The sequence below is a fragment of the Pelodiscus sinensis genome, chromosome 21 (genome assembly GCF_052426305.1).
Source record: "Pelodiscus sinensis isolate ZL-2025 chromosome 21, ASM5242630v1, whole genome shotgun sequence".
In the NCBI taxonomy this organism is placed as follows: domain Eukaryota; kingdom Metazoa; phylum Chordata; order Testudines; family Trionychidae; genus Pelodiscus; species Pelodiscus sinensis.
The window spans coordinates 25,443,497-25,467,133 of NC_143072.1; the positions used below are offsets into that span (position 1 = coordinate 25,443,497).

At 67.2% G+C, this 23,637-nt stretch overlaps 1 protein-coding gene across 3 annotated transcripts in view; it reads right to left on the reverse strand.

Moving 5' to 3' along the window:
- The window catches only part of ABR (ABR activator of RhoGEF and GTPase), a 76,099-nt gene extending 52,976 nt beyond the window's left edge, over positions 1-23,123 (reverse strand). Inside the window, exon 1 of one of the 3 annotated variants that reach the window (XM_075904338.2) lies at positions 21,469-23,123. In XM_075904338.2, the coding sequence (XP_075760453.2) occupies positions 21,469-22,921 (1,453 nt within the window). In that variant the 5' untranslated portion in view covers positions 22,922-23,123. Of the gene's footprint in view, positions 1-57; positions 174-21,468 lie in introns of those variants that run through there. The other 2 variants (XM_075904337.2, XM_075904340.2) reach the window with 2 other exon arrangements.
- Between the last annotated feature and the right edge of the window lie 514 nt (positions 23,124-23,637).

Below are 23,637 nucleotides of genomic sequence, written 5' to 3' on the forward strand. Positions count from 1 at the left end.
GGAGCCGGCGGCTCCGGGCCAGCGCACCTGCCCCCGGCCGCGGGCGAGCGCACGTACTGCTGTAGAGGGTGTCGATCCACGAGAGGCGCGCCAGGCCCTGGTGGCTGAGCGGCTCCATGCTCCGCTGGCTGTCAGATCCGCGGCCACCGACACATCTCCCAACAAAGGCGGCGAGGGGAGGGAGGGAGGGGAGCGGGGAGGGGCTGGCAGGAGCCTGGGCAGCCGGCGAGGGGAGCCCGAGCCGGCCCCTAGCCTGCAGCGCGGGGCTGCCTGCCGGAGGAGAGGCTCCGCTGGCTCCGGGAAGGAGCTGCTGGTGCCTGCCAATGACAGCCCGCACCTCCCCCCGCCTCCGCCGGGAGACGGGGCGGGGAGCCGAGCCAGCCCCGCAGGCGGGGGGCTGGGGAGGGGGCAGCGGCCCCTCCCTCCTCCCTCCGGAGGTGCCCCAGCGCGCCGCTGCTGCCCTGTGCCCCAGAGGTGGCTGCATTTCTGCCCAGCCCGGGGACAGCTGGGGGCGAAGGGGGCGCCCCATAGCCTGCTGAACCCGGTGTGCTACCACCAGCGCCCCGAGGCTGGGGGGGTCCCTGCTACTTTGGGGCTCCCAGCCTGCGGCTGCCGGGGGGGCGCGGGACGAAGCTGTCAGAATGTGTCTGAGGTTGGAGGCGTGTGAGGGGCCCCCCAAATCTCCCTGTGGCGCCCCCGGACGGCCCAGTCTGGGAATCTGAGAGCCCGGCCCGCCATGCCCCTGCCCACGAGGCAGATGGGGCTCCGGCCGGGGGGGCCGTAGTGCCCACGCACTGGAACCCGGGCTGAGCGCCGGCCAGCGAGCAGCAGGGGAAAGAGCCACCTCCCGGCGCCAGCGGGCCCTGCGACTCGCAGGCCCGGCCCGGGCAAGGAGCAGGCCCCCAAGGAGGGAACGCGGGGCAGGCAGGAGAGCGGCACGACCAGCCTGGCGCTTGGACTGTCCTTAGCCCCCGCGCCCGCCACGGGGCGCACGCAGTGGGGGGGGGCTAATGCGGGCCAGTGGCTAGTGGCGGGGGGAGGGGGGCACTGCCAGATGCAGGAGGCACGAGGGGGGGGCATTTGGTTCCTCTCCTTTCCTTCCAGGGGCACAGCCGTGCCGGGCCCGCCCTGTCCCCCAGGAGGCACAAGCCGGCGGCTGGGCAGGGCCGGGCCACAGTCAGCGGGCGGACGGGGCCCAAGCGTGGTAGTTTGCTTTCCAGGCAGCTCCCAAAAGGAGAGCCCCCCCCCCCCCCGCCAGCTGCAACACGGCCCCGTGGAGCGCGCCTCAGGCAGGTCCTAATCCCCAGCCAGGGCCTGGCTCAGCTGCACAAACAAGCCTGGGCCAGGGACACCGAGCCCCGTGGCCCTGAGCAACAGGAACGGCAGTGCAGAGCCGAGCCCCCCCCCAACAGGCAAACTGGCCCCCCGACAGCTTGGAGCCAGGCTCCGAATGGGAGCCCCCCAGAGACCATGGGAGCACACGGCACCGGCCGGCTGCTCTCTCCCCCGGGGGCTGGCTCAGCGTGTGTGGGGAGCCCCCTAGCAAGGCGGCTCCTGTCCCTTCTTCCACCCAATTCCAGCTCCAGCTCCAGTTCCAGAAGGTCGCCTAGACGGGAGGGGGGGGCCCCAATCCCAGCTCTGCCACCGACTCGCTGGGTGGCCATGGGCAAGTCACTGCTCAGCTTTGTGCCTCAGTTTCCCTCCTGCCCACCGGGGGGGGGGGGATACGGTCCCCGCCTTCCTGTCACAGAGCACCGAGAGCGCCCCAGCCCAGCAGCATGAGGGGAGGCCGCTCCCTGCACACAGCAGCATAAAGCTGCGCCACGGCATGGGAGCCCAGGGCCACGTCCCCGCATGCCCCCCCCTGCCCCCAGGAGGGGAGCCCCGCCCCGTGGCTGCAGCAAGCCGCCCGGCCGCTTGCCAGGAAGGAGTTAACCCAGCCCGCTTTGCTTTTAGCCCAAGGAAACACGAACTGCCTGCCATCAACCCCAATATGTCAGGGCTCCAGCCAAGCGTGCAACCCGCCGCCTGCCTGCCCCCGAGGCGCTGGACACCCCCCCCACTCCTGCTCCCCCGGACACGGCAGCCACAGCCCGGCCAGCTCATGCCCACAGTGGACACCCAGCTGGGACTGGGGGATACACACCAGGGCCTGGCTTGGAGGGAGGGGGAACCCCTTGGACGGACACGCCAGTGCAGGGGGGGCCGGGGTCATGCAGAGCTACCAGCTCCATGCCGGGGGCAGCCCTGCCCCACCCCGATCCCCCACGCACACCCCCATCCCCAGCCACGGCTCTGTCCCGGCACCGCCCTGCGGGGAGACCGCAGCGTGGTGCCCTGGACGCAGCCTGGGCCATGGGCTGTGCACCCCGCCAGGCCCCAGGAGCGGCACAGTCCAGGAGAAGCCTGTGCCCAGCACCAGCTGCCAGGCAGAACGGGGCAGCCCACATCACCCTGCAAGAGCAGGGGTGCAGGGCAGAGGGTCACGCCCCGTGCCCCAGCATACGGCTCACTGGCCAGCCTGCACCTGCACTTGCCTGGGCTGGCTTGGGAGGAGCTGGGACTGGCACACGATGCCCCCAAGCGTGCCGGAGCCCCGTTACCATCTGCCAGCCCCCGAGCTGCGAGCCCGCCCCGACGCCCGGCCCAGCCCTGGGCACATGCCCGGAGAGCAGGGTCCTGGACAGCCCTCACGGGCAGACAGGTGGCCCTGCCAGGGGAAACTGTCCCAGCAGGGAGCCCGGAGCCTCTCTACCCCCCACCAGGGGCCCTGGCTGGTCGGATCCGCCCCAGAGCCCAGCCCCCCACGGGCTCTGTGCCTCGCTCAGCGGTGAGTCACCAGGCGCTGAGTCACCGGCACAAGGTGCAGGCGGGGATGGCGCAGGGAGCTGCGATTCTCACGCTGCACGAAGGGCTCTGAGCAGCCCCCCATGGCCAGCGCCCCTCCCACACCGCCCCCCCCCCGACAGTGCAGCGCCCCCCGTGCAAGGCCACTTCCCAGGGGTGGAGCTCCAGGGCAGCAGTGGGAGGAGCCTGCCCTGCTCCCTAGCGCCCCCTCTGGCCTACACCCAGGAAGGCAACCCCCAGCTGCGACCAGACCCCCCCACCCGCTCCCATCATGGGCGCGTCCTCTATGGTGCCCTCACCCCCGGGGAGCCCTTCGAGAGGCAGGCAGGCAGGCGCCATGCTGGGGGCAGCGGCACTGGCTTGGAACCGGGCCCTGGGGCGCTCCCGGAGTGCACCCAGCACCCCCTTGTCCCGACGCCGCCCTGCTGCGCCCTGCCCCAGAGCTGGCCGCATGTCTCCCTCCTGCGCCTTCTCGGGAACTCGGCCAGCGAGGGCCCTGCCGCGCCGCAGGGCCCCATAGAAACCGCCTCCGTCAGCCCGCCGGGATTAGATGCGGGGGTGGATCTTTAAAGAGTCCCTGCCACGTGCCAGCCGGCTACGCTCACAGCTGCCAAGGCCGCCTGCCACCCCGGGATGCCAACGGCTCCGGGAAGGGCGGTGCGCCAAGCCGCGCGGTCTCTCCCACTGCCCAGCTGGACCAGCCCCCCCCCGCCCGCAGGCCCCCAGCCCAGCCCCAGGGCGCAGGCTCTGCCGCAAGCAGCTGGGCAGAGAAGCAGGAGAGGGTGGGGGGGGAGGGGGAAATCAGGCAGGACAGAGCCCCCCCCCACCTGCCCATTGCCGCTTTAAGGATGCAGCCCCTCCCCCCAAAGCCATGCGGCGGGTGCCTGAGCACCACCTGGTGGCTGCTCCGGGCGCCGCAGGGCCAAGCTGCAGCCGGCACAGACCCACGGACCCTGGGACGGCGCGTGGCGGGTACCCCGCCGATCCAACGCTCCATGCATCCCTGCAGCGACCATTCGATTAGTCCAGAGGGCGGCGCCGCCCCTTCGAAACGCCGCCTCGGCTCAGTGCCGCGCAGCCCGGGGTCAGCTGGGGACAGGGGACTCCGGCTGCCCCCGGCTCCGTGCGGCGCTGCCCCTTCGAAACGCCGCCTCGGCTCAGTGCCGCGCAGCCCGGGGTCAGCTGGGGACAGGGGACTCCGGCTGCCCCCGGCTCCGTGCGGCGCTGCCCCTTCGAAACGCCGCCTCGGCTCAGTGCCGCGCAGCCCGGGGTCAGCTGGGGACAGGGGACTCCGGCTGCCCCCGGCTCCGTGCGGCGCTGCCCCTTCGAAACGCCGCCTCGGCTCAGTGCCGCGCAGCTCGGGGTCAGCTGGGGACAGGGGACTCCGGCTGCCCCCGGCTCCGTGCGGCGCTGCCCCGTTGAAACACTGCCGGGGCATTTTCAAGCAGCGGCGCCGCAGAGCCCCGGCTCCCTGTGGCGCTGCCACTTTGAAGTGCCCTCCTCTCCCCTCCATCTAATAGAGCGAGGAGGGGGTGGAAGTGAGTAGCCGACCCGTCCGTAACATCCCTACCCCGGGCCCACACTGGCCCGGCCCTGCCCTGCCCGATGGCCAGCGCCAGGGAGAGCCTGGGGGCGGGGAGAGACCAGCACCCAGCCCCTGACCCAGAGCGGCAGTGGCACCGCAGCTGGCAGCAGACACCCCCGGGAAGGGGGGCAGCACGGACGTCCCAGGGAGGGGGGCAACCAGCGAGCACCCAGAGCTTGGGGGGGGGATGCAGGGAAGGCTTTGCCAGCCCCAGCCACTGGCCCAACAGCCCCTCCCTGCTGCTCTTGGCAGTGCCCGCTGGCCGCCGCCCTGGGCACACGCTGCCGGCCGGCCTGGGCACTCACTGGCCCTGGTCACGGGGTACCTGGGCCCCGAGGGGTCAGCGCAGGAAACGCCTCTCGGGCCAGACGCTCCGCGAGCGCCTGTTGGCAGCTCTAACCCAGGGGCCTTCCCAGGCAGGGATCACACTCCCCTGCCCTGCCCAGCACCCGGGCCAGAGGAGCGCCTGGAGCTCTGCCCAGGGCCCAGGGCTGCTGGCCGACCGGAGCGCCCCCGGTTTGGAGCAGGCAGCACGTCCCGGGCACAGGGCCAGGCCTGGCCCTCGGTTCCTCGCTGGCGCAGAGCGGCCAGCCAGCAACCCTGGCCTCAGGGACCGGCTCCTGCGGGCGCAGCCAGAGCTGGGGTGATGCCGGTGGGGGTGGACCAGCCCTGCCTCAGGACGTGAGGCAGGAGAGGTCAGCTGGGACCCGGGCAGGGGGCATCGTCTGCTCAGCTTCTGCCCCCAGCCCCAGAGGGGGCTCCCCATGGGACGTCTCCTCCCCAGCCCCTGGCCCAGCCGCCTGCTGCCCCCCATCCCGGAGCCCTGCAGGGCAGACTCCGGCCAGGCTGGCCCCGCACCTAGAAACCAGCCCCGCGGGGCGCCAGGTCGGATCTTGTCCGGCCCTGCCTGCTTCCCAGCCTCCCCAGGTCCCACGCACGGGCCAGGGCCTCTGGGAAGTTGTCCCGTTTGCTCCCAAGAGTGGGGACCCGGCTCAGCCTAACCTGCCCCTGCACAGAGCCCGCCCCCGCGGAGCTGAGACCCCCACCCAGCAGCCTGGAACAGCCCAGGGAGCCCTGGGCCTGCGTGGCCGAGGTGGCCCGCCCCCTCGTCTCCACAGAGCCAGCAAGCAGCCTCCCGGCCCAAGGTGCATCCGAGACGCGCCAGCGGGGCGGGGAGCCTGTGACCTGCGCCTGCGGTCGCTGCGCAGGGCGTCTGCATTTCCCCTGCTGCGCCGGCGGGGTCACAGGCAGGCCCAGCTCTCCCCCCTCCCCCCGGCCTCTGCTCCCCACAGGAGGCTCTGCCAGTCCCCCAGGGCAGCCTCCCCTCTCGCAAGCTCCCTGCAGCCTGGCAGGGCTGCTCCCCACAGCGCTGGGGGGCAGCCGCACCAGGGCTAGGCTCCCCCTGCCTGGCTCGCTGCCCCACACTCTGGGGCGACCGAGGCCCAGAGCCGGCTCCCGCGGGTCCCCCGCAGCCAGGAACGGCCCTGCCGGCGGCACGCAGGGAGGGACTCCGGCCCACAGGTTCGTCTCACACCTGGGGGCGGGCGCTGGCAGGGCGGACGTCACGAACGCACAAGCGCGTGGGCTGGTCTGCACGCTCGACGGGGGCGACCGGCCCCAGAGATAGGGCGGCCTCCGCCAGGGCCTGTGGCACGAGCTGCCTGCGTGCCGCCCCCTCGGCCACGTGCGACAGGCTCCCCCGGGGGCTACCCAGGGCGCGGCGCCCGCTCAGGATAGGCCAGGGGCTGCCGCTGCCAGGGGGCGAGGACACGCCAGTCCGCATGCGGGCCGCGCCCTTTCCACTCGCACCCCAGGCACACGGCGTTGGGATAGGGCCTCCCAGCGGCTGCAGCGGGGCTGCGGGACTGCCACTGACCAGTCGTGCGCACGTTTCACACGCACGTGGGGGAACGTGCACTGGGCATGGTTGGTGGCGTGTGCAACTCAGGTGAGCCTCTTCCGAGCCACTCCCAGCCTGCCCCCCGGCCCCTACTGCTCTTCCTGTCTCTCTAGCGCCCGCTGCACCCCCACCGGGTCCCCCGCCTCCCGGGGAGCGGCTCTCCACTTCCCCACGCCCTGGGGCCGCACACAGGGCCCGGCTCCGCAGGCAGGCATCCCGCCCCGCAGACATGCTCCCGTACGCCAGCCCGGCTCCTCGGGGCAGGGAAGGGACCCAGGGCAGCTCTGCTCCCTCAGCCTGGGGCCCAGGACACGAAGCTGGGTGGTGTCCATGGGTAGCCCGCTCCGCAGGCTAGCAGCTCCCAGACCCCCTCGCCCTGACAGCTCCCAAACCAAAGAGCGAGAAGTCCCGCCTCTGCCCCCGGAAATGCGGCCACCTCTGGGGCGGAAGCCAAGCACCCTCCCATGCCAGCCGCACTCGGGCAGCTGGGTTCAATGCCCCTTCCGCCCTGGCAGACGAGGGCTCACTCTCCACCGGGCAGGGCCTTCTGCCGGCTCCGGGGGCTCGACGCCCCCAGGCGTGACCTGCAGAGCTGGGGGGCGCCGGGGAGTTCGGTCCTTGCAGAGCCATTCCTTGGCCAGGTTCTCGCTGTCTCAGCCCGGCTGCGCCCTCTCTGGCGTCCCCCTGCCTACACCCAGCCAGCCCCGGCCCCCCGCCCTCTCCAGCCCCGGCCCCCGCTGCCCCGCCCCCGCCAGCCCGCTGCCCCGCCCCCGCAAGCCTAGTGCTGCTTCAGTCCCCCTATACTTTTGGCAAACAAACTAAGGATGTTCCTGGCCCGTCGACTACTCGATTCCCCCACCCCCCTTGCTGCTTCTCTAATACAGAGGCAGCGGGGGGGGGGTGCTTCAAAGCGGCAGCCCCACCCCGCTGTGCGGCGCTGCCGCTTTGAAACCCCGAGGCGGCGCACAAAGGGCAGGGCCGCGCAGCGGACCCCCGGCTCAGCGGTGTGGGGCTGCCCCTCTGAAATGCCGCCCCAGCGTGTCAGGTCCACAGCGCAGCACGGAGCCGGGGGTCAGCGGGGCTCCGAGTCCTGCGCTGCGCTTTGAAACGCGCCGGAGCCCCTGCTGGGGACTTGCCACCGCACGGAGCTCCGCATCCCCCTGGAACGGTACGACGGCCCCGCGGGGGGGGGGGGGGGGGCTCTCGTACATTTCCAAGGAGGAATGCGGACCTGCCTATCGACTAGTCGAGTAGCCGTGGCAAATGCCATCGACTGCTCGGCTAGTCAATTCACCGCTAGTTAACCGCCTTAAAATAACCCCCACGCAGACAGCGCCCAAAGTCCTCCCAAGCCACAGCCCGGCCCCTCCGGCTCTGCCCCCGCCCCCTCAAACACAGCCCGGCCCCTCCAGCTCTGCCCCCGCCCCCTCAAACACAGCCCGGCCCCTCCAGCTCTGCCCCCGCCCCCTCAAACACAGCCCGGCCCCTATAGATCTGCCCCCGCCCCCTCAAACACAGCCCAACCCCTATAGATCTGCCCCCGCCCCCTCAAACACAGCCCAGCCCCTCGGCCCAGAGCATGAGCAGGGCTGGCTTGGACAGGACCAGGCCTGAACCACCCACATTTAGGAGAAGGGGGGGCTGCCCCCTGCCAGCCTGTGGCACAGAGCCCCCCGCCCCAGAGCCCCAGGCAGCACCAGCCCAGCCCGGCGCTTGGACTCAGCGCTGCCGGCACAAGCAGAGACGGGCTGCAGGGCAAGCTGGCTGCTCCGGGCACAAAGTCCCAGCGATCTAGGGGGTCAAGGCTATGGAGCGAAGCCCAAAGCCCGCACTCTCCGGCAGCTCCCCCACCAAACCCACAGAGCAAGCCCTCCTCTCCCCGCGGAAACGCAGCCACCTCTGGGGCAGAACGCAGCAGCCCTGCACCACGGCATAGAACAGGGCCGAGGAGCAGAGGGGAACACACAGGAAGCTGATGGGATGATGAGAGCCCAGCCAGGACCCGGGAGCTCCCCTCCCAACGCCCTCCACGTTCTCATGCCCCCACGGGCGGAGCCGAGGCTCCCTCTGTCTCCAGGGAGGCCAATGGGACTTCAGGGAGCAATCGAGCGCACGTTCAGCCTCAGGTGCCCTGGCCCCCGTGGCAAAATCTGGCTGTGCGGGTTGCGGGCGCGGGGCAGAGCCGTGGAGGAGCCGCATGGGCCTGCAGGAGATAGTGGGGGGCACCGTGCCCGGCCCCACGCTGGTCAGCAGCCCGAGCAGCTCCCGCCGGCCCAGGATCCCAGCTCTCGCGGCCCAGTGCCACACCGCCAGGGTGCCTGCGGGTCGGCCCGCCGAGCCCCGCTCCGCCTGGGAGCTCGCAAGCAGCCCAGAGCTGGCGGGACGGTGCCATCCTGGAAACCGCCCCCGAACAGCAGAGAGACCAGAGCAGGAGGGAGCCGTGGAGAGACTCGGCCAGGCATGGGCAGTGGGGCAAGGCGGGGCTGGGGGGCAAGGCCCCAGCCCCGCCCCTTCTGCCCAGGTCCCGCCCCCAGGGGAGCCAAGCTGCCCCCAGCACCATGGGAGGTGCAGTGTCACGCCCGATCCCCCCCCCCCCGACTCTCCCAGCCCAAGGGGCGCAGCCGGATGCCCTGCGAGCGGGTCTGTCTCGCCAGGCGCTGGCAGGTCAGGCCAGTCCCCAGGCAAACCCTGCCTGGAGGGGGCTTCCAGCCCAGCCTCGCCGAGACTCAGGCCCCCGGGCCCCACCGGGCAAGCAATGGCCACTGGCAGGGCCCAGCGCGGAGGCCGCTCGGGCCGGGAACGGGGCGGCAGCTGGCTCTGGGCTCGCCAGGGGCGCTGGTGCCGTGGGACAGACACGCACTCGCCCGGGTGTGAACCGCCGTGACACTCCCCCGCCCCCCCGCCACGTGAGCGCCACGGGGGAGTCGCCGGGCTCGGGGTGACGACCACGGAGGCCAGATAAGCTGCAGAGAGAGAACAGCCGGCCACGGTCACCTGGGAGAGGAGACGCCCGGCACTCGGGTTCTCTGCACTTGGACCACGGGCCTCTCCCCACACAGCGACCGTCCGGCTCCGGCCTGGTGCGCTGGGATCCGCTGGTCGGGCTGGGCGCCCCAGCCCCCCAACTCACCCCTCTCCGCAGCCTTTCCTCCCCCATCCAGAGATGGCGACTACAGATTCTGAGAGGAGGCTTCGGGTTCAGCAGGGCAAGCCAGCAGCCTCCAGGAAAGCCAGGCGGGTGCCCGACTGCTGCAAGCCAGCCAGCCAGCCACATGCAAATTGCGGTTGCTCGGTGCAGGAGCCGTGGGCCACACGTGGTGTGGGCAGCGATTTGTTGCTTAGGGCTGGGGAGGGAAGCCACAGGGGAAAACGCTGGGATTTCGGTAAAGGAAGGGGGGCGGATTTCTCGGAGACGGGACCCAGATGTAACCTGTTCCCGCAAAGGAGCCCCTCCAAGAGAAACGAAGACGACGCTCGGCACCCCGCTCCCGGGGCCTGCTTCCGGAAGAGCCTCTCGCGAGTCTTAGAACCGCGGAAACCTTGGCAACTCGAGACGGCCCCAACCAGAGCCCAGCCTCCCCCCGGGCTCCCACGCTGCTCTTCCGAGCACCCCTGGGGCTGGGCTAAACTCAGAACCCGCAGGGCAGAGAGCGTCAGCCGCCAGGCACATGCAGCTGCTCCCTGATTTGCACCTGCAAACGCTTCTGGTTAGCAAACTGTGACCAGAGGAGAGGAGGGCTGTAAACCCTCTGTGGCGGCGCGTCGGGGTCCCCCGATCCTGCACCCCTGGAGCAGCGAGAACGGACCCCGCCAGCCAGTGGAACAGGGGGTTATTGCTTCTCCGGGATACAGCCCAGCACAGACGCCATGTGGACATAAGGAGTCAGGGGCTGGCCGCCCTAGACCCCTGGGGGCAGGGTGCATCGTCCCCCTGAACGCCCAGCACTCTGCTTGGTCTCCTCTCTTCATGTTTCCCAGCCAAAAACTGCCCAGCTCCCAGGCCCTGCCCCCAGCCAGGTGTTGGTCTCGCCTTCCCTTCCTTTGTCTCTCCCCTGGGAAGAGCCTTGTTACCTGCCCAGGCTGGGTCTAGGTGTCTGGGCCAGTCCCCGTGTGGGTGAGTCAGTGGGAGTCACACATCCCAGTGCAGGGGAACCCCGGGTCACAGAGCAGACAGCCCCCACTACGTCACACTCAGGCCCAGGGTACGCCAGACTGTTACACCCCTGCTGAGCTGTCACCCTGAGCTACAGCCGCACCTCGCAGGCATGGCTATGAGATCACCCTCCAGCCAAGAGCTGGAAGATAAATGGCCGCTCTCGCTCTACAGGACTGTATGGGAGGGCTTGGGGGGGTTAGAGAGACCCCCGACACACGACAGGACAGGGAAGGCTCCTGCTAAGAAGAACCCGGAGCCCCCCTCTGCTGGGGCGCATGGTGCAAACGCGGGGAAGTTCTGCGTCGCGTCAGCGGGCTGACTAGCGGTTCTCACACGCACTATAGGGGCTGTGTGTGTTCCCTGGGCGCCCCTCAGGAGAGGGTCAAACCCCACCCCGCCGATTAGAAGAGCACCCACAGCAAGGTCTGTGTTGCTGCGGTGGTGCACAGACACACACGCCTCGGTGCACATCATACAATTTATTCCGCACGTGGGTGGGTCAATTCTGCACATGGACGGAAAAGATTAGAGGGAGCACCGGGCACTGGCCCTCTGCACCACAACCTCACTGCTGCTTTGTCCCCGGGGCTGGGGCGCTATGGCCCACCAGCCCACCTGTCCCGCGGCACCGAAGCGGAGCCCATGGCTGGCATCACTCCGGTGTTTATTAGAGCTCGGCATGGCCGGCGGTGCCGAAAAGGGGAGCGAACCCCTCGGGCCCCGCCCCGGGCAGTGCGCCCCGCCCACGGGCACCTGAGACACGCCAGCTGCAATGCCTGGCGCCTGGCCACCAAACCGCCACGAACAGCCGTTTCCAGCCAAGGCGGCTGCTGCCCCCGCCCCAGGCGAGGGAACCTCAGTCCCACTGCACCAGGAGTGGAAACCAAGTCCAAGCCGCCGACAGCGACGGAGCTGCCTTCCTCGGAGACCAGCACAAACGTGCCGCCGCACCATCACAGCGTTCCGCGCTTGGTTCCATGCTGGCGCCAGGCTGCCCCGAATGACTGGGGCCACCTCAGCATTAGCTCGCTCTCCGGAGGAAGACAGCCCCATCTCTGCAGCCCCCGGCCCCTGTGAGACCTGGTGGGATGGCGTTTGTCCGTTCGCGATGGAGAACCACTAAGTCCACACCCAACCCAACCCAACCCAACGAGGAGCCCTGTGGCACCTTGTAGAGTAACCAGCTGATTTGGGCTGGAACTCACGGCCAGATGCAGCCGACGGGGTCACCAAATGAAATTACTAGGCACCAAGTTTAAAACAAAGAAAAGCACACTGTCAACTTGTGGAACTCCTTGCTGGAGGATGTTGAAAAGACTAGGACTTAAACAGGGTTCAAAAAAGAGCTAGATAGATTCATGGAGGTTAGATCCATCAATGGCTATTAGCCAGGCTGGGTAGGACGCTGTCCCTAGCCTCTGTGTGTCAGAAGCTGGGAATGGGCGACAGGGAAGGGATCATGTGAGGATTCCCTGTTCTGTTCACCCTCTGGGGCAGCTGGCATTGGCCACCGTGGGCAGACAGTAGCCTCCTGCTGTGGGATAAGCCCAAGAAAGAAACCAACAGAACACCACTGGCCATCACCGACAGTCCTCAGCTTGAACCTCGCCAACGCATCATCAGTGAGCTACAACCCATCCTGGACAATGATCCCTCGCTTTCATAGGCCTTGGGAGGCAGGCCAGTGCTCGCACACAGACAGCCCGCCAACCTGAAGCAATTCTCACCAAGAACTACACACCGCACCACAGTAACTAACTCAGGAACCAAGCCCTGCAACAAACCTCGGTGCCAACTCTGCCCACATATCTACACCAGAGACACCATCGCAGGACCTAACCACATCAGCCACACCATCGCTGGCTCATTCTCCTGCACATCTGCCAATGTGATCTACGCCATCGTGTGCCAGCAATGCCCCTCGGCTATATACATCGGCCAAACTGGACTGTCCCTACGTAAAAGAATCAATGGGCACAAATCAGATCTTAGGAATGGCAACATACGAAAACCTGTAGAACATTTCCGTCTCCCTGGCCACACAATTGCAGATCTCAAGGTAGCCATCCTGCAGCAAAAAAACTTCAGGACCAGACTTCAAAGAGAAACTGCTGAGCTACAGTTCATCTGCATGTTTGACACCATCAGCTCAGGATTAAACAAAGACTGTGAATGGCTCGCCAACTACTCTCCTCTCTTGGTATTCACACCTCCAGACCAGCTACTAGAAGTGCAATGCCAGGACAATGTAGCACTTTAAAGACTAACAAGATGGTTTATTAGAGGATGAGCTTTCGTGGGCCAGACCCACTTCCTCAGATCAAAAAACCTAGAAGTGGGCCTCATCCTCCCCCGACTGAATTAACCTCGTTATCTCTAGCCTGAGTCTGGCCTGCATATTTATACCTGCCTCTGGATATTTCCACGACATGCATCTGACGAAGTGGGTCTTTGCCCACGAAAGCTTATGCTCCAATACGTCTGTTAGTCTACAAGGTGCCACAGGACTCCGTGTCACTGTGGGCAGACAGGACACGGGGCTGGAGGGACCTTTGATCTGACCCAGCCAGGCCACTCTTATGACGAAGTCGGGGGTAGGGAAGGTTGCCCACACAAGCATAAGACTCCTCCTTGGTTTTGCTGAAACAGACGAACACAGCGACCCCCCGCAAGACGTGCCACCCACGCACCCAGCTCACTACCACCAACCTATTCCGCTGCTCTTCCCCCAGCTGCCTGGGCCCTGCTCAGATCTCGCCTTACCACGCAGCCGACAACAGCCAGACGCCCTCGCCTCCTCCTCCAGCCAGAGGCGCATGCAGCTGAGGTGGGGAGGTGGCTGAGCCCCCCCTTGTAGCTCCAAGCGAGAGACTCGTCCCCAAAATCGTTAATTCCAGGGATGCCTTTGACCCCAAGGACTTGGCGACCCAAACAGGCACCACCATGGAAATGCAGCCACCTCTGGGCAGCAGCAGCATGCACACAGCACCCTGCACAACGGGGATGAGAGGGAGCGGTCTGGTCCCAGAGCAGGGAAACCCCCTAGCGGGATTCCCAGCACCGGAGCAGACAGGCCCGGGGTGTGGTAATCCTGCGGGGAGAGGAGGAAACGTCCCAGCTTTTAAGCAATTACCCCCACGCCTGGGCCATGCTGCCTGCGTTCGGAGCCCTTGCACGGCGGGTGGGGGCGCCTCGCACTCGTGCGTCACGTGGCCTACATCTCTCGCACGTGGAGGAGTCTCTGTCTTTGCCCTCCCAAGGGGAGAGCCGTGTGAGCTGCCATGCAGCTGGCTGCGCTGGGTTCCTTCCCTGGGCTGTTCGGGGGTTGTCAGAGGAAGTCGGCCGGAGCCAGGCCCTGGGGCAGCATGGGGCTGGCCCGAGTCTGAGGGGTGTGTCCTGCGGCCTGGGACCAGCCCCGCCGGTGCGCTGTTGGCTGCCCGACCGAGCTTGGCCCTGGGGGCAGAAAGTCCCACAGGCCGGAGAGGTGGAGTTATGGGCCTGGGTCCCCAGCCTGGAGCTGCAGTCCCTGCTAGACCCGCGTGAGTGTGGGCAGGCCAGGCCCGAGGCGTCCACATGGCACCTCCCGGGGCTCGCTGCGGGAAGGCAGCCGGGGCAGGGCCGCAGAGACCGGGCGTGGGGACGGGGACCGGGCCTGCCTGCCGCAGGGAAGCGCCGGCGCCACCCCAGTAACGAGCCCGCGTCTCCTGGACTCAGAAGTGGTTTTCACACAGGGACACGTCTGCTCCGAGCGGCCCCCGCCCCGACTTCGCTCCACAGTCGCCTCGTCTTCCCCTGTTGCGGGGGTGAGGCCGGCGGGTGCCCCTCGCCCGGCTGTACCCCCTTCCCGCTGGCCTCCGGCGGCCGCCCCGCCCGCCCCTCCCCCCCGCTGGCAGATGGGAGGGGGGTGGCGTCAGCACGTCGTCTGGAAAGCTCCCCTGACGGGGTCTGCGCCGAGAAATGCCACCTGCTCTGCTGTGGTTTCCACCCGCCTACTCCGGAGGCCTCCTCGTTTCAGAGCCGGCACGAAGCCGTTTTGAAGGCCCAAGGGGGGGCGGGGAGACCTCGAGAGCGGTTTCGTTCTTTCCTGGTCGGGTTTTTACTAAATCAGCAGCTGCCTGGGGCCCCCCCGAGACAGTTACAGCGGCACGAAGGGGAGAGCTCTCCGCGTGTCTAGCCTCAAAGAGGCTCCTTCTGAGCCAGAAGGGGAGAGTCCGGAGGCCTCACGCCTGGAGTGGGCACGCCTGAGCCTCCCAGCGCCTCTCCCCCCGGGGTCTCCGTGTGTGTCTCAAACATTCCTGCCACTTAGAGGTAGGCACATGCCCATCCAACAGATGGGGAAACTGAGGCCCGGAGCAAGGAACTGACTCCCCAAAGCCAGGCGGCGAGTCCATGGCAGAGCTGGGGGGAAGCCACAAAATCTCCGTTCTGTGAGACCATCCTTCCATGGCAGCCTTTGGCTGGGTGGGGTGCCCAGGAGTCACACAAACCAGCTTTTGTGTATTTAAGACTTTTTAAACTGGATTTTCAAGCTCTCCTTTTCCTGAGGCCACGGGGAAGGCTGCAAGGACAGGCACACCTGGGAAGGGTAAACCAGAGGCCAAGGGTAACTCGGCAGAGGGAACACGCAGAGACCACGTCCTGATATTCAGCCTGCAGGCCATCTTGGAGGCTGCAGAACCGTCCCTATGGAGAGACCCCCCCTTGCTTGGGCTGTTTACACGACTCACACCCCTGCGTGCAGTCCTGCGAGGAACGGGGCTCCCACTGAGAGCAAGGGAGCAGCAGCAGGGACACCTGGCAGCGTTCCCTGTAAGCTGGGCACTTGTGCGGCCGCTCCGGAGAGGTTCTGCCGCCGCCCAGCTGATTAGCAAAGCACTCGCTAGGTTTTTGGTTTCCACTGGTGGTGCACATTCACACAGGCCTCAGTGCACATAAAATTATTCCACACACGGATGGGAAAACCCACCTACAGACGGAAAAGATTAGAAGGAACCTGGACAGCTGGCACTTTGATTCTAATGACTACGTTGCAGGGCTACTTGCGGCTCGCACACGCTGCATTCGCCACCCAGTCCCGTGAGTCTCTGCAGCTGGTGAGTGGGGCGTGCGCCGGGCTGTGCTGCAGTGGGGTCTCCCAATGGACCGCGGTGCTGAAGGACGCAGCCCGTGGGCACCGAGATGCGGAACTAGACGGGCTCCCAGGCCTGGGAGGACTTCCACACGCGGAGGGGAGTTTTCTAGGGCCAGGTCTGCCCCCGGGTAGCAGGTGGCCACGGGATTCCAAGGCAGAACGCTTCCCTTAGAGAAACTGTCCAGCGCCCCCCGGGGCTGCAGTCCTGCGTCACGCCCCAAAAGGGGCAAGGCCAATGGTATCGGGTAGGCACCCGCCCGCCGGCTCATGGCGCTGTTTCCGCCGCGCCTCGCCCAACGTGCGGTGTGGCACGAGGGGAATGCTGCCCAAAGGCAACACCCCCAGCCTGAGCGGAGTCCTCCCCGAGTTACCCTGGAAAAGGGCTGCCGCGGGCCCTGCCCACCCCGGGTGTGGCGTAGCAGGGGGGTGCTGACTACTGTTGTAATCGTATGTTCGCTCTGGTGTGGCAGTCGCCATGTGTGTGGTGGGGTTCTCTGTGATCCGACTGTCCTGTGCTGCTCTGTAGTGATGCTGTGTGTGGGTGTGCCTCAGTTTCCCCAGGCCCTGCTGCATGAGGAGGGGGAGGCAGGGTGGGACTCACTGGGTATGTGCAGTCTCTCACCCCGAGGCCCAGGGGACAGTGCTGTGCACCTTGGGCCTGGAAAGAGGACAGTGGAGGAGGCAGGGCTGCCTGGGCCGAGTGAGCAGGGGCTGGAGGGGTGAGTCAGTCTCAGCTGGGCTAGGAGGAGTGAGGATGTTTTAGACCAGTAGTCTCCAAGCTTTCCTGGCTGCTAGGCACCCGGGGGAGGGGCTGCTCATGCACCCTGTGCCCGGGGCCACCCACCCGCCCTGCACCCGGGGCCAGCACCGCGCACGTGCCACACGCCCGGGGCAGGGGCTGCCCATGCGCCCTGCGCCCAGGGCTGGCACCACGTATGTGCTGCGCGCTGGGGGCGGGGCCAGCCCAGATGGGGGCGGGGCCAGCCCAGATGGGGGCGGGGCCAGCCCGGGCACTGCATTGGGGACCACTGTTTTAGACCAAGGAAGGGGTGAAGCCCCTTCCCCCAAAAGGACTAAGGCTCTGCCGGGCTCCTGTGTTACCGTGGAGCCTGCGCTGCGTCTCGGAGAAGCAATGAACCTTCTACTCTACGAGCCGGCGGAGAGTCACCTCTGGCTGCGGACGGGGTGCAGGGCCGGGGGCTCCCGACGCGCCGTCACACCGGGTGCTTCCCAGGCGACCAGATGCGTTGGCAAAGTCCCAGCACGGAGAGGCCGGTCAGCACCCCCAGGAATCCTCAGGGGGATCCAGCACTCGCAGGCTTTGTCCAGAGCCTCTCACATCCTCTGTCAAGCGTGTCCCCCCTTCCCACTAGGCACCCCCCTCCAGAAGACGCGTCTCCGGCCAATCAGGCGACCCGCAGTTACATAAGCCTGATCTCCTGGAGCTCAGCCGCGGGGTTTGGCCTCACGGTGCAATCTGGCTCTGTTCTAGGGTGTCCCTGTGCCACGGAGACGAGGAACCCCAGCAGAGATGCTGCAGCCGATACGGGGCCGTGGCAGGCAGCCGCAGCACCCCCATTCCACACACGCCCCCCGCCCCCACGCCCTGCGTGGCACTCAGACCACCGGTCAGCTGGGCGGCGCACTCAGCTGCTTTGCTCACCGCAGAGCGGGGTGGAGGACGGAGAGGTCAGGGAGGGTAGGATAAAGGCCGGCTCTCACCATCTGTTTGCTGACCCCGGGATGCTGTCTGTCAGCCGAGGCTGAGCTGGCACGGGGGTTCGCCGAGATGCCGGGCCCATCATATGACTGTCACACGCCTTCCGATCGCTGGGAGCGCAGACGCTTTGGAGAGGGCCTCTTTTAAATCCGTTTGGGATTCGTGGGATTTCAGCAGAACCCTACATCCCCCCTGCACTCCTCTCCAGACCACAGATGCCAAAACTTCCACGGGGGCCAGGCTGGTGGCAGGAGACCCGAGGAAGGAGGCAGAGTTTTCCAGGGCCTGGCTCCCGTGGGCGGAAGACATGAGCTGTGAGTGTCACAGCGCAATTCCTCAGGTCTGGGACGCTCAGAGGGGCCGAAGCAGAGTTCCCTGTAAGCGGAGCACTTCACCGGCCACCCAGGAGAGAGTCCAATGCCACTCAGCTGATTAGCAGAGCACCCACAGCCGGCAGCCTGTTTCTACTGGTGGTGCACATCTCCACGTGCCTGGGTGCACAGAACAAAATTGATTCCACACACAGATTGAAAAATTAGGGGGGCCATTGGTTAGAAGGGTTCACACGGGAATCGGTCCCACCGCCCGGCCTCTCGCCAAGCATCTTCCTGCAGACGCCCCTCTTCCCAGCCAGGCGGCACTCCCACTCCCACTCCGGACCGTGACACTCCTATTAGGATGGCTGCAGGTTTACTGTGCTCAGCTCCACTCAGGACAGACATGAAGACAGAGCCTCGTTAAGCGCCGAGCACTTTGGGTTACAATGAGGAGGGCTGCCCAGCCAGAGCTCCGGTTCAGCAAGCGACAAATCGGACCAGCCGGCTCACCGGGAAGCCAAAGCAGCAGCTGCGGCGCCGGGAAGAGTCGGGGCGCGTGACCAGACACGGAGCTGCAAGCAGAGTTCGCTAAAGAAGAACCGGGCAGCGCTGAACGGGCCGCCTGGAGGCAAAAAAGGGATCTAGACACTGGCCTTCCGGCACGCCGTGCTTCTGCTTTTAAATGTCACCTCTCCGGCCTGGCCTGCCCCGCCGCAGGGGACAAAGGGAACGGCTGGCGGGGGAAGGGAATCGATGCCGGAGGACGATTTCCCTCCTTCCAACCCGAGGGTTTTGCAAACGGGGGCAGCGGAACCAGTTCCAACCCAGTTCTACTCAGCCACGTCCAAGGGAAACGCAGCAACCAGGCGGCCGCTTTGCGCAGCCTGCCGCGGGGGCGGGGATGAAGCCGTTTTGGCCACGGGCAGCGCGACAAACCGGTTCCTTTGCGCACCCGGGCCCCGAGCTCGCTCACAGGCCTGGCCTTGTTGTCAAGGTCTGGTCGGAAAGAGGCACGCACCCCGGCGGCATGACACTCAGCGGCGCTCACGCGGAAAGAGGAAGGGCCGGGCGAGGAACCCGGGGCTGCCTCATGGAACCTCAATGTCCCAAGCTGGACGTGGGGAAATCCAAGCAGGTTTCGGCGCCTCCCAGCCGGAGAGCGACTCCCAGCAGTTGGAAAGTTTGAGGCTCCCACTCACAGACCATACGCCAACCTAAGGGGGTTTCCAACACGCAGGCCGGGCGCCAATCTCGGCTCAGCCCAAAAAGTTACAAGCAGCTCATCACAACCTGGAGAAGAGCCGGAGGATTAACATGTCAGTGCGGCACCGAGGGGACCCTCCCACGCTGCCGCGGCCACGGAGCCCCCTCGCTAGGGACGCTCGCCACCAGCCCCCTACGTGCATTCAACAGGGGCATTCTCCAAAGGCGAGGGACGGCCCAGGCTGGAGGCAGAAGGGGAGAATGCAGAAGAAGCAAGTCTCTTAGGGTATGTCTACACTACCCTCCTAGTTCGAACTAGCGGGATAATGTAGGCATACCGCACTTGCAAATGAAGCCTGGGATTTGAATTTCCCGGGCTTCATTTGCATAAGCGGGGAGCCACCATTTTTAAAACCCCGCTGGTTCGAACCCCGTGCCGCGCGGCTACACGGGGCTCGAACTAGGTAGTTGGAACTAGGCTTCCTAGTTCGAACTACCGTTACTCCTCGTGAAATGAGGAAGCCTAGTTCGAACTACCTAGTTCGTGCCCCGTGTAGCCGCGCTGCACGGGGTTCGAACCAGCGGGGTTTTAAAAATGGCGGCTCCCCGCTTATGCAAATGAAGCCCGGGAAATTCAAATCCCAGGCTTCATTTGCAAGTGCGGTATGCCTACATTACCCCGCTAGTTCGAACGAGGAGGGTAGTGTAGACATACCCCTAATTAGCTGAACAAATACGATGAGAAGTCAAGAAGCAATGGGCTTAAATTGCAGCAAGGGAGGTTTAGGCTGGATATTAGGAAATACTTCCTGCCTGTCAGGATGGTGAAACACTGGAATAAATTGCCTAGGGGGGTTGTGGAATCCCCATCCCTGGAGATATTTAGAGCAGGTTAGACAGACAGCTGTCAGGGATGGTCTAGATCCGGGGTGGGGAGGGCAGGGGACTGAACTCGACGACCTCGCGAGGGCCCTTGTGTCCTAGGATTCTACGACCGGTTCCAGTACTTTGGAGTAAACATCGTCGGGTGGACGCAAGGGGTGGGCGCCCGAGGAGGGGCCCTAGCACGACGCGGGTAACCAGATCGGCGTTCTTTACAGCGCTTGTCACAAAGCGCAGCGGACACCCAGACACGTTACAGAGCAAACATTCCAGCGGGAACCAATTGGTTCCACACAGCCAGCGACGCGGGGACAGCACCGGCGCGGGAAGGAGACAGCTCCCTTCCTTTCGCCGCCAGCCTCTCGCTAGCCCAGGGCTAAAGCGCCGCCAGGCCCGGGCAGCGCCTCAAGGCCTCCGCAATGACAGACCCAGCAAAGACCGGGGGCAACGAGACGCGGGCGAGTGAGGAGCCGATTCCACCCGTCCCGCCGGGAGAGGCCGAGGAGGAGACGTGCCAAAGACCATCCTGCCAGACGCACAAGGAGCAACGCAAGCGCCGGTAACCACGGCCCCGTGTCACGCCAACGTGCAGCACAGCTGCCCCGTCACTGCCCACCTAGCTGCCTTGGTCATACCTCTCCAAGACCGTCACCCAGCTCCAGTCACCCTCCCCGCCCAGTTACCACTTGGCGCGGCTACAAAGTGCTCCCTCACAGGAGTGACCTTTGAACACAGACCTCAGCCCTACCCACGGAGCCGGGGTAGGCGTGTCTGCAGAGGGGTTCCTAGCACGCACAGGCCCAAGGGTTCAGAGCCAAGGAGCTGCTGCCAATGCCACACAATGGCCCAGACCCGGTGCCAGCCTGGCCTTGCAGCTGGGCCGGCGGAACGGGGGCAAGGCCGGTGGCGTGAAAGGACCATGCCCCTCCAGCACAGAGCCCGTCAGACAGGATTGCTGCTACGCGCTCCAAGGAGGACTTCCCGGGGTCGTCAGACCTGCCAAGGCCTTGGGGACTCTGCCATTAGAATAAAGTTCCCCTCGCTGTCCCCGGAGCTCAGGAATTCCCGAGGGCAGGAGCCGAGGAATTCCCGACCCGTGACCAAAGCAGCCCCTTCCGAGCCGGGCACTGCCCGAGCGCCTGCTGCACGTGGCTGCGCAGCGTGGAAGGGCGCGAGGGCAGAAAGGACACACGCTGATCACAGAGATCCAGGCCATCTCCGCAGCGGTGGAGCAGCCTGGCTGGGAGCCCAGGGCCTGTACCAACAGGCAGTTTGGGGCAGTCTGAGAAGAGACCAGAGCCAGTCACGCCTCCCCGGGCTCCCCATCGGTCCCCTTGTGTCTTGCACGGGGATTGCGAGCCCGCTGGCCCAGGGACAGTCTTTCGCTGGCGGTACCCGGCCTGTCCATGCCAAGGGCTCCTAGGTGCCAGTGACACAAACCCTCTCCCCCTCGCCCTCTACTCCTTGCGCCTGCGCCGTACGCAGAGGGGAACGGACGCGGGGGCGCCCTGGCGTGCAGATCTGGCAAGCGCCGGCTGAGCTGCGGCAAAGCCAGCAGGGAGCTATTTAAAGAGCCGGCAGGAACCTGGGTTGCAATAGGACGGTACGGGTAAGAAATGGTAAGTCACTTTCACCACCAGCCGTATGTCTACCCCAGTGGCCAGGCAGCCCCCTCCCCCAGCCCATGGCCCAGCAGGGAGAGGTGCCAGGCAGGGCCCCAGGCCTACCTGCCGAGAAGCCGTCCTCGTGGTCGGAGCTGTTGTAGCTGCAGTCGCTGCCTCTCTCCGGGGAGCTGCAGCCGGAGGAGTCCCTGCCGGGCACATACAGGTGCTGCCGGCGTCTCCAGGGCAGCGGGGAGCTGTGCCCGTCCGCCCCATCCAGCGAGTCCAGGTCCCGGCTGTGTTTGGCCCACCGGCTCCCTATGGCGTGCAGCCACCGGTGGGTCCTGTCCAGCTCCTCCCCAGGCCCCCGGGGCAAGGCGCGGAAGCCGGAGGCAATGGGGTTCAGGAGGAGCCTGTCCTGCAGGTCCCCCTCCTCGGCAGCGTGGTCGGCGCTGCCCTCCACAGGGCCAGGCCCCGTCCTGGTGTGGGGCTGCCAGACACGGACCTCCCGAAAGATGGGCGTAGGGCGACCAGGCTGCCCTCTCTGGGCCTCACCAGAGCAGGGGGGGGGCTGGGCAGGGGGGGACTCGCTGCCACGGACTTCCCCGAGGACAGGGCACTCGCTGCTGGGGGGGTGCCCACTACCACGGGCCTCCCTGGGGAATGGCATGGGGGACTTGCAGCCGGGGGGCTCCCTGGGGAGGGGAATGGGGGGCTCAGAGCCAGGGGGCTCTCTGGGGAGGGGAACGGGGGGCTCGGAGCCGGGGGGCTCCCTGGGGAGGGGAACGGGGGGCTCGGAGCCAGGGGGCTCTCTGGGGAGGGGAACGGGGGGCTCGGAGCCGGGGGGCTCCCTGGGGAGGGGAACGGGGGGCTCGGAGCCAGGGGGCTCGGAGCTGGGGGGCTCCCTGGGGAGGGGATCGGGGGGCTCGGAGCCAGGGGGCTCGGAGCCGGGGGGCTCCCTGGGGAGGGGATCGGGGGGCTCGGAGCTGGGGGGCTCTCTGGGGAGGGGAACGGGGGGCTTGCAGCCGGGGGGCTCCCTGGGGAGGGGAACGGGGGGCTCGGAGCCGGGGGGCTCTCTGGGGAGGGGAACGGGGGGCTCCCTGGGGAGGGGATCGCGGGGCTCGGAGCCGGGGGCCTGGCCGGGGAGGTGCCCGGCCATAGCGTGGCTGCCCAACTCAGCGCCAGGGGCATCCAGCCCCTCCTTGGCGCTCCTGCCCAGGGGGTGCCCCCGCCTGGGGGGCGGCCGCTTGCCCGGCTTCGGGGCCACGGGGGCGGGCAGGCGCTGCTGCAGCTGGGGCTGGAGGGGGGCGGCCAAGCTCTGCACGGCGCCCTCGGCCACCCCCCTCTCGCCCAGGGGCCCGGCCGGCAGGGGGGCCGAGGGGTCCCGGGCCAGGGCCGCCTCCAGGTAAGCGACTTTGAACTTCTCCCCGTCCAGCTGCTGCTGCAGCAGCCGCAGGTTCCGCCGGCACCGCTCCAGCTCCTGCTCCATGTCCCGCACCGAGCTCAGCTCCATGCGGGGCGCCGGCTCGCCGGGGAACTCGGTCTGCCAGTGCCGCTCGAACTCCGCCTGCTCCCACATGCCGCCGCCGCCGCCCCGAGGCCCCGGGGATGGGCGGCCGGGCTCGCTGCACGCGGGGAGGGATCGGCCGCCCCGAGGCCCCGGGGATGGGCGGCCGGGCGCGCTGCCTTGGGGGAGGACGCCGCGGAGCGAGCCCCAGCGGAAAGTTTTCTCTCTCCTCGGCAGCTTCCGCCCCGGAGTCCTGTCGGGGCCCTGACGTCGCGGCCCGCCCCGCCTCCCCCGGCCGAGCAGGCGGGGCCCGGCGCAGGAGGCGGCGGCTGGGGCTCCCCTAAGGGGGCTGGGAGGAAGGGCCGGGCCGGCAGCAGGTGGCAGGTTCCTGGGCCTGGCGGACAAAGCGCCACCCGCTTTTGCAGCGGGAAAGGGAAACTGAGGCACGGCGCAACTTAAGCGACTTGCAGGGGCGACAAGCTGGGGCGCGGGATGGGGGTGAGGGTTTGGGTGTGGGAGGGGCTCAAGGGTGGGGGTGAAGGTGTGACGTAGTGCGGGGGCTGTCTGCTCTGTGACCCGGGTCCCCCGCGCTGGGCTGCGATTCCCACGGACTCCCCCCCACGGGGACTGGCCCAGACACCTCGGCCCAGCCTGGGCAGGGAACAAGGCTCTTCGGGGGGGGGGAGACAAAGGGAGGGAGGCGAGGGCCTGGGAGCCGGGCAATGGGAACAGACTAAGCTGCGGGTTGAGGGGGTGATGGACCCTCCCCCAAGGGGTCTGAGGCATCC